At 45.1% G+C, this 12661-nt stretch overlaps 1 protein-coding gene and 1 long non-coding RNA gene across 2 annotated transcripts; one reads left to right on the forward strand and one right to left on the reverse strand.

Annotated features, from left to right (window-relative positions):
- Positions 1–298: 298 nt before the first annotated feature.
- On the forward strand, positions 299–5039 carry LOC137312435 (uncharacterized). The gene is made up of 2 exons (XR_010960733.1): positions 299–476; positions 1451–5039. It is a non-coding gene; the product is annotated as an uncharacterized lncRNA (long non-coding RNA).
- Positions 5040–8648: 3609 nt separating this feature from the next.
- Positions 8649–9038, reverse strand: LOC137312424 (histone H2A.J-like). Its single transcript, XM_067978987.1, has one exon. It carries the CDS (start codon positions 9036–9038, stop codon positions 8649–8651), a length of 390 nt encoding a protein of 129 aa, XP_067835088.1.
- Between the last annotated feature and the right edge of the window lie 3623 nt (positions 9039–12661).

A 12661-nucleotide genomic window follows, 5' to 3' on the forward strand; every position in this document is an offset into this window, starting at 1 on the left:
TCTCGATTAATAGTTAGAGATTGTAAAGTCAGTCTGGATTCCAGCGTTAGGCACTGGTGGAATCCCAACTCTTTCCCATTCTGGTGCCTGTTCCTGCACTGCCTGTGGACCCCATTCCCTCTGACCTTTCCCCCAGCCCCACTTCCTTTGATCAGACTCTGAAAAATTCCAACTGGGGAAAGTTTCCATCGATTTTTATTGGGAATTCAACCAGATACCTGCGCATGCGTGACTCAGTCCCGCCCCCAGCGCTGATTGTTGGCGAGCAGAAGAGCGCATGCGCGATCCCCTCCCCCAGCTCGGCCTGTGGGCGCCATTCCCTCAGTGAGCGGAAGAAGATGGTTCAAAACAGCCGGGAATGGAGAGATCACGGCCCCCGGGGGAAGGGAGCAAAGAGCAGCCTCGTTACAGCAGCTCATCGCTTCGGGACCGTGTCCGCAGATGGGCTCAGAGATCGGCATTGAGTCCGGGGGAAGGTCAGGGGGAGTCCGGGGGTTTGTTTGTAAGAGGCGGAGTGGATCAGGAACTGGTCCCGGAACATTGAGTGAGCGGGGGAAGGGAGAGGTCATTCTCGGGTTGTGTGTGTACAGCGTGTGTCCAGGGTAAGGGAGACAGAATGGGAAGAACCTGCTATTTAAAATCAATGCTGCTTTCTCTCCCCAAACCAGTAGTGAATGGTCCTGGTTTAGGTCCAGTCTCACCCTGTTTATTGTTATTGGACAGTGAAGAGTTGTACCAGAGCCGGACAGTAAGGATGTGGGGAGTTATACAAAGAGCATCTATTGCAGGGATCAGGTGGGAAGTGTGAACGACACATTTTAAACAGCGGCTGTTTGGTTTCGGTTGAACGGTTGAACCCATGGGAGAGGGGATTAGAAACCAGGCCTGTACAAAGGTCCCTGTCCCATCCGGTAGTCCCATTCATGGATCAGTGCAGGGGATGTGTTTTGTTGTGTCTGGATGTGACGAAATTGTTTTAAAACAGCCCAACACACCTGGCACCTTTAGAACCGAGATGAGAAATGTCTTCACTCACTCAGATGGTGGTGAACCTGTGGAATTCGCGACCAGAGGAGGCAGTGGAGGCCTCGTCCTCAGATGTATTCAATAAGAAAATCGTTATATGTTTTAATGCAAAAGGTATTAAGGGATATGGGGTAAAAGCAGGAACGGGATATTGAGTTAGACGATCAGCCATGATCATTTTGAATGGTGGAGCAGGCCCGAAGGGCCGAATGGCCTACTCTTGCTCCTATTTTCTATGTTTCTATGGTGTGCAGAAGCTGCATGCTGCAGTATTGCAGTGGAGTCAGACACTGACACTGTTTGTATCGCTGGTTTTCATTTGTGGATATTCAAAATGATCATTAACAGACCATTAAACTGATCACTTTTGTATTTTCTACCTCACCTGTTCTTGAGTTACAAGAGATACTTTGTCTTTCTACAGGCAAATTTTTGAAGGAGCCAGAAAAAATGTGATTTTCCTCCACCCGAGGCACAAGGAAGAGTGCAGCCAGCTTCTCACACACAGTAGGTACATTATCACACACAGAGCACAGAGACACAGACAGGTCATCAGTTCCTCAGTCTCAGACAGTAGAAGTAGTCAGTCCCACACTGATGCCAAGTACCACAGACACACTTTCAAATAAACAGTCAGAGGAGGAGAGGCAGACGTTGTTTCCATTTCACCCCAACTCAGTACAACTGCCAGGTAGATCCACAAATCCCAGTCCAATATCACACCCACCATCAGATTGAAAGGTAATGTGTCAATTTCACAATAGTGCAGCCTAAGCTAGAAATTAAATCACAGATAGAACTGACACACGGTGCCCGATTGAAAGATACAGCAATAGCCCCAATAATGTAAACCAAGATTCATCTCAAATAATGAGTAGAACTCACACACATTGTGATATTAAAAGATGCAGTATCCATCCAAATTCTGTAACCTGAGATACAAATTACATACAAGTCCAAAACTCACATATAGTATCAGAGTGAGAGATGCTGAAAGATAGTATAACCTGAGAAACAAAATCAGTTACCAGTTCAAAACTCACCCATTTTATGAACCTGAAAGTTACAATTCGATTAGACCCAGAGCAACACATTACATAGAAGTGCTAAAGTCTCATACAGTGACACCCTGAAAGATACAATATCAATTCCATTAGTGCAGACTGAGCTGCACATTGTATAGCAATCCAAAAATCTCAAAGTTTGAGACTGAGATCCAGGATCAATTGCGTTAGTGTTCATTGTGATACAGGTTTAATATTGGTCCAAAGGGCACACAGCTTGTCTCATTAAAACCTGCAACAAGAAATTCGAATGTGCACGGTATTTTCAAAATTAACTACTATGGGGAAAACTATTTATAGGTTTAGATATACACACGATAGAGTTTCAAACACCAAACTGTAAGCTGATCTCCAATTAAAAGACAGATATGGAATTAATCCTGACTTTTGGACTGTTCCAGAAACTGATAGATACAGAATGAATCCCAGATACTCAAACAGTACCAGAAATTGGCAGATACAGAATGAATCCATCACACACAGTACCAGAGGCTGAGAGATACAGAATGAATCCCACACCCACACACAGTACCAGAGACTGACAGATACAGAATGAATCCCACACCCACATACAGCACCAGAGACTGACAGATACAGAATGAATCCCACACCCACATACAGCACCAGAGACTGACAGATACAGAATGAATCCCACACTCACACAGAGTACCATGGAATGACAGGTACAGAATGAATCCCACACTCACACACAGTACCAGAGACTGAAAGATACAGAATGATTCCGACACTCACACACAGCACCAGAGACTGACAGATACAGAATGATTCCGACACGCACACACAGTTCACACAGACTGAGAGATACAGAATGAATCCCACACACACAGACAGTACCAGAGACTGACAGATGCGGAATGAATTCTACACTCAAATAGAGTATCAGAGGCTGACAGATACAGAATGAATCTCACACTCACGCATAACCAGAGACTGAATATATAGAATGAATCCCACACACACAAAGTGCACAAAAGACGACAGATAAATGATTAATCTCACACTCACACACAGTGCCAGAGACTTATAGTTACAGATTCAATTCCGCAAACACTTACAGTACCAGAGACTGAGAAATACAGCATGTATCCCACACTCACACACAGTACCAGATAAAGAATGAATCCCACACTCACATACAGTACCAGATAAAGAATGAATCCCACATTCATATGGAGCACCAGATACAGAATGAATCCCACAATCACATACCGTACCAGATACAGAATGAATCCCAAATTCACATACAGTACCAGATACAGAATGAATCCCACATTCACATACAGTACCAGATACAGAATGAATCCCAAATTCACATACAGTACCAGATACAGAATGAATCCCATATTCACATACAGTACAAGATACAGAATGAATCCCACATTCACACACAGTACCAGATACAGAATGAATCCCACATTCACATACAGTACCAGATACAGAATGAATCCCACATTCACATACAGTACCAGATACAGAATGAATTACACATTCACACACAGTACCAGATACAGAATGAATCCCACACTCACACACAGTCCCAGATACAGAATGAATCCCACACTCACACACAGTACCAGATACAGAATGAATCCCACATTCACATACAGTACAAGATACAGAATAAATCCCACATTCACACACAGTACCAGATACAGAATGAATCCCACATTCACATACAGTACCAGATACAGAATGAATCCCACACTCACATACAGTACCAGATACAGAATGAATCCCACACTCACATACAGTACCAGATACAGAATGAATCCCACATTCACATACAGTACCAGATACAGAATGAATCCCTCACTCACACACATTACCAGATACAGAATGAATCCCACACTCACATACAGTAACAGATACAGAATTAATCCCTCATTCACATACAGTAACAGATACAGAATTAATCCCTCATTCACATACAGCAACAGATACAGAATTAATCCCACACTCACACAGTACCAGATACAGAATTAATCCCACATTCATACACAGTTCCAGATACTGAATGAATCCCACACTCACACACAGTACCAGATAGAGAATGAATCCCACATTCACATACAGTACTAGATACAGAATCAATCCCACATTCTCATACAGTACCAGATACAGAATGAATCCCACTCTCAAATACAATACCAGATACAGAATCAATCCCACATTCTCATACAGTACCAGATACAGAATGACTCTCACACTCACACATAGTACCAGATACAGAATGAATCCCACACTCACACACAGTACTCGAAACTAACAGATGCAGAATAAATTGGCAGAATGAAAGGGCTGCCCGTATAATCTGAACTCGGAGCGGATTTTGGTTGATGCTGTGTCTGAAATTGAATTTGAAAATGTCGGTGAAGAAAACACTTCCTAAGAAGGGCAACAAAAAACGGTGAATAAATCGCCATCAAAGGCAGCAAGAAGCGAAGAAAGTCGAGGAAGGAGAGTTACTCCATCTGCATCTACAAAGTGATGAAGCAGGTTCACCCCGACACCGGCATCTCCTCCAAGGCCATGAGCATCATGAACTCCTTTGTGAACGATATTTTCCAGCGCTTCGCGGGTGAGGCTTCCCGCCTGGCCCATTATAATAAACGCCACACTATTAGCTCCCGGGAGATCCAGACCGCCGTGCGCCTGCTGCTGCCCGGGGAACTGGCCAAACACGCCGTGTCGGAAGGGACAAAGGCGGTGACCAAGAACACCAGCTCCAAGTAAAACTCCACAACGTACTGAAAAAAAACAACGGCTATTTTAAGAGCCGCCCACAGCACTTATGTCGTCAATTTATTCATTCCGATCATCATCCTTTGAATCTGGTGGGGAAATTGAAAGAAAGTCAGTGAAACTCCCCCATTTTAATGTTTGTCTCTGTAGAATATACTGCCCAATAAAGTGAACACGGGTCCGGGATTCGTTCAATTCCCTTTTGCTTTGCTCTCGCTCTCATTCAGATTTACACCGCCCCCGGATTTCCCGTTAACCACCACTTTCAGGGCTGAGAATCAGAATTTAGTTACTTCCTCTTTCTCACTGTGGAGCGCGTCTCTGAAATGATAAATTACTGATCTTAATATCCCGCATATAAGCAACACGTTCCCTGCAGTGTAACAATCCGGAATGAACGCCTTGGGGAAAAGAATCGGCTCATTTTAAGGCTTCGTCAATGATTCCGTTTTCAGGACACACGGTTCCTGTTCAGTCCCTGCAACGGAATCAATCGATAACCTGTGATTTGTTACTTTTACAGGTAGAAGTGAAATTTGGGGTTTAATTCCGAAGTTAGAGACAATATATTTTTGAAACAGGGCCAGGAATTTGGGACGTGTAATACGGAATAACATTATTACAAAGAGATTTTAAGTCTTTGTGTAAAAACGACATGGCCGAGTAAATTCACTTCTTTCATACACTGAAATTGGCGGACTTTTTCAAAATTTAAAAAAATCGGTCAATTGAGGCCACTCATTTGCTCCGTTTCTTAATTTCGTCTCTCCGATTGGTTAAGGAAATTAGTTTTCAAGCAAAGCAACCAAAGAGAAGTAGTCTGTTTACAGCTGGTTTCGACAGTTGGGCCTGTGGTAATTCCAGGTCCCCAATGACTGAGCTCAAACGGTTCAATTTCACAAACCCTCTCAGTATCAGTGTCAGAAGCAACCGTCAGAGGGAAAATCCATATCACAAGCTGGGCCCTTATCACAGCGGCTCAGCTCAACCTGTTCTCCCATGGAAACCCCCGGTCCCACATCACAACATCTGACTGATAAATAGAACCAAAACAGAGCGAATGGAGTGAAGGAACAATTCACTGAGTGGGGAATTCGGCTCGGGGTAAACTCACTTGTAACGTTCCCTGGACAATTCAGTGCACTCAATGAGGGAAATTTTCCTCAGTAACCGGTGCAGCTCGCCGCCGATACCACGTTACGTTACTGTGTGTTCCAGAAAACTCCTTATAATAAAAAAACGAATCCGTAGCCCCATTTAACTCCGCACCAGTTCCCAAGTCATTGCTCTCTCTGTGAGGCCGTGGGTGGCTCTTAGAAGAGCCTTTGTTTTGTGTCCGGTTGGAAATGGTCGAGTCGTTCAGCCACCGAATCCATAGAGAGTGCGGCCCTGCCGTTTCAGAGCGTACACCACATCCATGGCAGTGACCGTCTTGCGCTTGGCGTGTTCAGTGTAGGTGACGGCGTCCCTGATCACATTCTCCAGGAAAACCTTCAGCACCCCGCGGGTTTCCTCGTAGATCAGACCCGAGATCCGCTTGACACCGCCACGGCGAGCCAGGCGGCGGATGGCTGGTTTGGTGATCCCCTGGATGTTATCACGAAGCACTTTACGGTGCCGCTTGGCTCCGCCTTTCCCCAGTCCTTTGCCTCCTTTACCTCTGCCAGACATGATGATTCTTCACTCAGATCGCTGCTGAATGAAAAACCCTCGCCTTTCTTCTGTATTTATAAAGCCCGCCCCGACCTGGTTGAGAAAGGCACATTATCGGAGAGGGCGGGGAAGAGTGTTTGAATGACAGACAGAGCATGAAGTGCGGGAGGGGAGGAGACTGGCTCAGAATGACGGACAAGCGGACGTGCAACTTTTAGCTCCGCCTCCAGCAATTAGTTACCGTCCTTTTTAAAATTTTCACCAGTATCAAATGCGTAACATAAATTCGGACACAATCATTACAGACTCCGGCTCGATATTCAAGGATTGCTCGAAAAAAAAGGCGGAAAATACAATTTAAATTCAATAATTGAGGCACACTACAGTTCCAATACAATCACTATCATAACAGAATCAATCAGTGCCGCTCCGGGACCGTTGGAAGAGGGAGTTTTAGTTTTCAGATTTGTAGCTGACAGGAGGCGCCCAATAGTTCAATAAACATAAATCGGTGTGGAAAGCACTCTATACCTTTCCGTGCTTGGGTCAGTATGGGACTGGATAGAATCAGGCAATGGGATGGATGGAGACTGGTCCTGTGTGGGGACTGGATAGAATCAGGCACTGGGATGGATGGAGAATGATCCTGTGTGGGGACTGGATAGAATCAGGCACTGGGATGGATGGAGACTGGTCCTGTGTGGGGACTGGATAGAATCAGGCACTGGGATGGATGGAGACTGGTCCTGTGTGGGGACTGGATAGATTCAGGTACTGGGATGGATGGAGACTGGTCCTGTGTGGGGACTGGATAGATTCAGGTACTGGGATGGATGGAGACTGGTTCTGTGTGGGGACTGGATAGATTCAGGCACTGGGATGGATGCAGACTGGTCCTGTGTGGGGACTGGATAGATTCAGGCACCGGGATGGATGGAGACTGGTCCTGTGTGGGGACTGGATAGATTCAGGGACCTGGATGGATGGAGACTGGTCCTGTGTGGGGACTGGATAGATTCAGGCACTGGGATGGATGGAGACTGGTCCTGTGTGGGGACTGGATAGATTCAGGGACCTGGATGGATGGAGACTGGTCCTGTGTGGGGACTGGATAGATTCAGGCACCGGGATGGATGCAGACTGGTCCTGTGTGGGGACTGGATAGATTCAGGTACTGGGATGGATGGAGACTGGTCCTGTGAGGGGACTGGATAGATTCAGGTACTGGGATGGATGGAGACTGGTCCTGTGAGGGGACTGGATAGATTCAGGTACTGGGATGGATGGAGACTGGTCCTGTGTGGGGACTGGATAGATTCAGGCACTGGGATGGATGGAGACTGGTCCTGTGTGGGGACTGGATAGATTCAGGGACCTGGATGGATGGAGACTGGTCCTGTGTGGGGACTGGATAGATTCAGGCACCGGGATGGATGCAGACTGGTCCTGTGTGGGGACTGGATAGATTCAGGTACTGGGATGGATGGAGACTGGTCCTGTGAGGGGACTGGATAGATTCAGGTACTGGGATGGATGGAGACTGGTCCCGTGTGGGGACTGGATAGATTCAGGTACTGGGATGGACAGAGACAGTTCCTGTGTGGGGACTGGATTCAAGGACTGAGATGGACAGAGACTTGTCCTTGGCCACTTTGTGAAGCGGAATCATAAAACTTCGCAACCTCAGCGTCCAATTTACCCTGAGATAAGCATCTGACCCCATTTCCGCTCCACCACCAAGACCGCCAACTTCCACCTCCGAAACATCGCGCGTCTACACCCCTGCCTCAGCTGATCTGGTGCTGAAACCCTCATCCACGCCCTTGTTACCTCCAGACTTGGCTCTTCCAATGCTCTCCTGGTCAGCCTCCTATCTGACGCCCTCTGCAAACTTCAACTCCTCCAAAACTCCGTTCCCCTATCCTAACTCCTACCAAGACCCGTTCACCTATCACCCATGTGCTCGGTAACTTACATTACCTCCCATAAGTTTAACCGCTGTAGCGATGTAATATATTAACGTAGACCGTGGATAACTGTAATCAATAGGTCAGTCTCTTCAGACAGTAACCAGCCCTTTCATAGATACAGTGGGTGGCTCTGAAAAGAGCCTTTGGGTTATCAGATTAAATCTTAGCTGCTTTATTTGCTCTTGGTGCTCACAGTGCTGGTTTTCTTCGGCAGCAGCACGGCCTGGATATTAGGCAGCACCCCGCCCTGAGCGATGGTCACCCGTCCCAGAAGCTTGTTGAGCTCCTCGTCGTTGCGGATGGCCAGCTGCAGGTGTCTGGGGATGATACGGGTCTTCTTATTGTCCCGGGCCGCGTTGCCGGCCAGCTCGAGGATTTCAGCCGTCAGATACTCGAGCACAGCAGCCAGATAGACCGGGGCTCCGGCACCCACACGTTCAGCGTAGTTCCCCTTTCGCAGGAGCCTGTGAACACGGCCCACAGGGAACTGCAGTCCGGCCCGGGATGAGCGAGACTTGGCCTTGGCCCGTGCTTTACCGCCGGTTTTTCCTCTTCCAGACATTTCCACAATCTCACAAACACTTTCACAAAGAATGAAGAAATCTTCCCGCACTCGCCCTTCTTGTACCTTCTGGATGAGTGCAGTGGGGGCACTTGTGATTGGTTCATCTGTTCTCAATCTCATTGGTTCAACGAACAGCCAAATGAGAGAGCTGTTTTATTCACCAATCAATAGCCGGCAATGAGAAAAAGGCGGAAAATACCGAACTGAAGCGTTTTATTGAAATTTGAAAAGCCCGCCAATATATTTGTAACACAAGAAGCGGATTAAGTTAATTATGTCGCCTTAAGACAAAGATTTAAAAATCTCTCTCCTTTTACTCTGTTATTCCACATTTCCAGTCACAACTTCCAGAATCTTTTACATTCCGGTTAGAAGTCGCTTCATTCACCGGTCGCTTTCAATCCGGCGGGAATAAAGTCCCATTTTGTAACGGGACAGATCCCAGCTCAATCTTTGTAAAAGTAACAAACCACAGATTGTGGATTGATCCCTGTTCACAGGAGCTGCAGCGCGATCGAAACCGGAGCCGAGACTCCTGGTGTCAGAAGTCGAACAGTGACAGAGCCTTTAGACTATTCTGTAGTCGGTGTGAAGTCCCTTTCATGGTTGTTGCTTTAAAGAGGATTGCGGTTCTGAAAGTGATATTCCCGAATAATGAACAAAAAAACGTGAAAAGGAGAAATAAATGACCTTAAAACGGCTCTGAAGGGGCAGATGCGGGGGAAGGGGCGGAATATGACCGGGAACGAGAGGATCAGGGACACGTTTTTGGTTATTGAAACTAAATAAAACAACGACAGAGATTATACCGGGCAGTGATTATGAGAATCTACCAGATTTCAAGTGAAATTACAAAAGCACAAGTTAGAGAGACAGTGAGTATCAAACTATCGACAGTAAAATGATTCCATAGAGGTGTTGGTACAGTTTTTCAGAGAGACTGTGGGTGGCTCTGAAAAGAGCCTTTGTGTTTATTTTCTTTTCAGTATATTGAGGAGTTTTACTTGGAGCTGGTGTACTTGGTCACCGCTTTTGTCCCTTCCGACACGGCGTGTTTGGCCAGTTCCCCGGGCAGCAGCAGGCGCACGGCGGTCTGGATCTCCCGGGAGCTGATGGTGCGGCGTTTATTATAATGGGCCAGGCGGGAAGCCTCACCCGCGATGCGCTCGAAAATATCGTTCACAAAGGAGTTCATGATGCTCATGGCCTTGGAGGAGATGCCGGTGTCGGGGTGAACCTGCTTCATCACTTTGTAGACGTAGATGGAGTAACTCTCCTTCCTCGACTTTCTCCGCTTCTTGCCGCCCTTGGCTGGTGCTTTACTCAAGGTTTTCTTGGCGCCCTTCTTGGAAGCTGCTTTCTTGTCCTCAGGCATTTTCAAACTCAATTTCAGACTCAGAAATGACCCAAATCCGCTCCGAGCTCGGATTAAATAGGCAGCCCCACAGCCCTATGCTAATAAGGGATGGAGGAAGGCAATGATTGTGATTGGGTCATTCGTAGTGAGGTCACAATAATTAACTGTAACTCTCTGATTGGTTTCTTCAAATATCCAATCAGATTTAATACCTGCCACCAATCACAAACACGCTCACACTGCACATTTGTCCGGTTTCATCAATTTGTTCCGAACTGTTGCAGTTCTGCTTCCGGCCAGTAGATGTCCCCAAACCCCGGGTCATTGAAGTTTGCAGATGAGAGAGGGACAGAAGATAAACTCATTCTTCACATTATATTGTACGGGTGGGATTTCGAAAAACTGGGAATGGAAAACAGTTTGTTCGACAAAACATGAGTTGTAATGCTGTATTAAATGCTTGTAATTAATGTTGAGGGTATAGCTTATACTGAGGAAGACTACGACAAAATACAAGAAGACTTTAATAAGCTTGCTGAAAGGCGGTGTAAATGGCCATTGAATTTCCATATAGAAAGGTGTGAGGTGGTGCATTTTGCTCGGGGGAATAAGGAGGCCAAACACTGCTTTGAAAATAAGAGTCTAAATGGGGTAGAAGAGCAATGGGATTTAGGGGTACAGATTGACAAATCTTTAAAAGTAGCAACACAGGTTGATAAGGCCATGAAATGCAAACACAGAGGTTTATTTCTAGAGGAATATATTTGAAAAGCAGATAAGTTATGTTGAACTGTAATTTTAACTGTCAAACCTTCTGTCAAACTATTAAATCTTCCCTTTCTGAAATCCGTGCTGACTATTCTTTATTATATTTTCGGTTTCTGGATGTTTTTCTGTTGCTTCATTGAGTAAAAGATTCCATGATCATTCCTACCACTGACCTTTAGTTAACTGGTCCACAGTTCCCTGGACTTGTTCTATTTCCTGTTTCAAAATATAAGAATCACATCAACTGTCATCCAGTCCTCTGGCACTATTCCTTTCTGTAATGATTTTTTCTATATATGTAACAATGCCTCTGCTATCTCTTCCTTTGCTTCATTTAATAAGTGCAGATGCAATCCATCAGGATCAGGAGATTAACCACCCTTTCTAACTTAAATGCCTTGATATCTTTATTGACCTCTTCCTCTATATCATATTCACCCTGTTAATCGCCCGGTTAAATACTGAGGGAAAGTAATAATTCAATATTTCTGCCATTTCGCTGACGTTACCTGTGAGTTTATCTTGTCAATCCCTTAGTGGCCCTCAAGATATTCTTATTTTCCTTCTGTTATTTCTGGCTCTGTACAATAATTTACGATTTTTTAAAATATACCTTGATAATTTGATTTCGTGATTCCTGTTTGCTTCCCTAATTGTTTTTGTGACTTCTTCCTAACCTCTTCCTATTCGCTTTTGTCATCCTCTTATTTAATATCTATGAATGAGAAATTCTACCAGCTTGTTGTGTCTGTTCAGGGGCTGATGTTTGGGAACTGTTTATTGTCTTTGATTAAAGTGCCAGTAACCCAAAGGGAGCAATTCAGTCCGAAACTCCACAGAAACGCTCTATTTCTCCCTCCCAGTGAACTAAGGTGCCATGATGGTGAGTATCGCTCCATTCCAAACAATTAATTCCAACAGGTTTGAATCCCAGCACGCTGAATTCAGAAACACCAAGACTGGAACCGAATTTGATGATGTTCAGTGGGATAGTGTTTTCAAAACACAAACGAGTCTAATTTATATAAAAAAGTATTTTTAAAATTCATTTATTTCCCCCATATCGTTGAATTGAACTCTGTTCTTTTGTATTATTATTTGTCCTGATCTGTACAGTGGATACGGGACACAATTGCTCGGATTCAGTGAAATTAATTGATTTTCTGAAGTTTTTCCCTCTGCTGATTCCCGTTCCTTATTTAAATTATGTCGGATTAACCTTTCTGATCTATAGAAGGGTCATAGTCCTGAACCGTTAACCCGAGCTTCCATTCTCCACAGATGGTGCCGGACCTGCTGAGCCTTTCCAGCATTTTCGGTTTGATTTTTTTCTATATTTTATCCCTTTCACTTTTGACGGTCGCCGTTGAAACTTGCAGATTTGCACTCAGTTTTTATTTGTGTTTCAGTTCGGTTTATTTGAATTAATATAAATCGTCTCCTGAGAATTCAGACAGAAATATTGCGCAATGTAGAGTGAAATATAATGGGGCAA

This window comes from Heptranchias perlo, unplaced genomic scaffold (assembly GCF_035084215.1).
Source record: "Heptranchias perlo isolate sHepPer1 unplaced genomic scaffold, sHepPer1.hap1 HAP1_SCAFFOLD_43, whole genome shotgun sequence".
In the NCBI taxonomy this organism is placed as follows: Eukaryota; Metazoa; Chordata; class Chondrichthyes; order Hexanchiformes; family Hexanchidae; genus Heptranchias; species Heptranchias perlo.

Bases quoted from the DNA above. Each gene is read 5' to 3' on its own strand.
- LOC137312424 (XM_067978987.1), bottom strand. From the start codon at position 9,038: ATGTCTGGAAGAGGAAAAACCGGCGGTAAAGCACGGGCCAAGGCCAAG.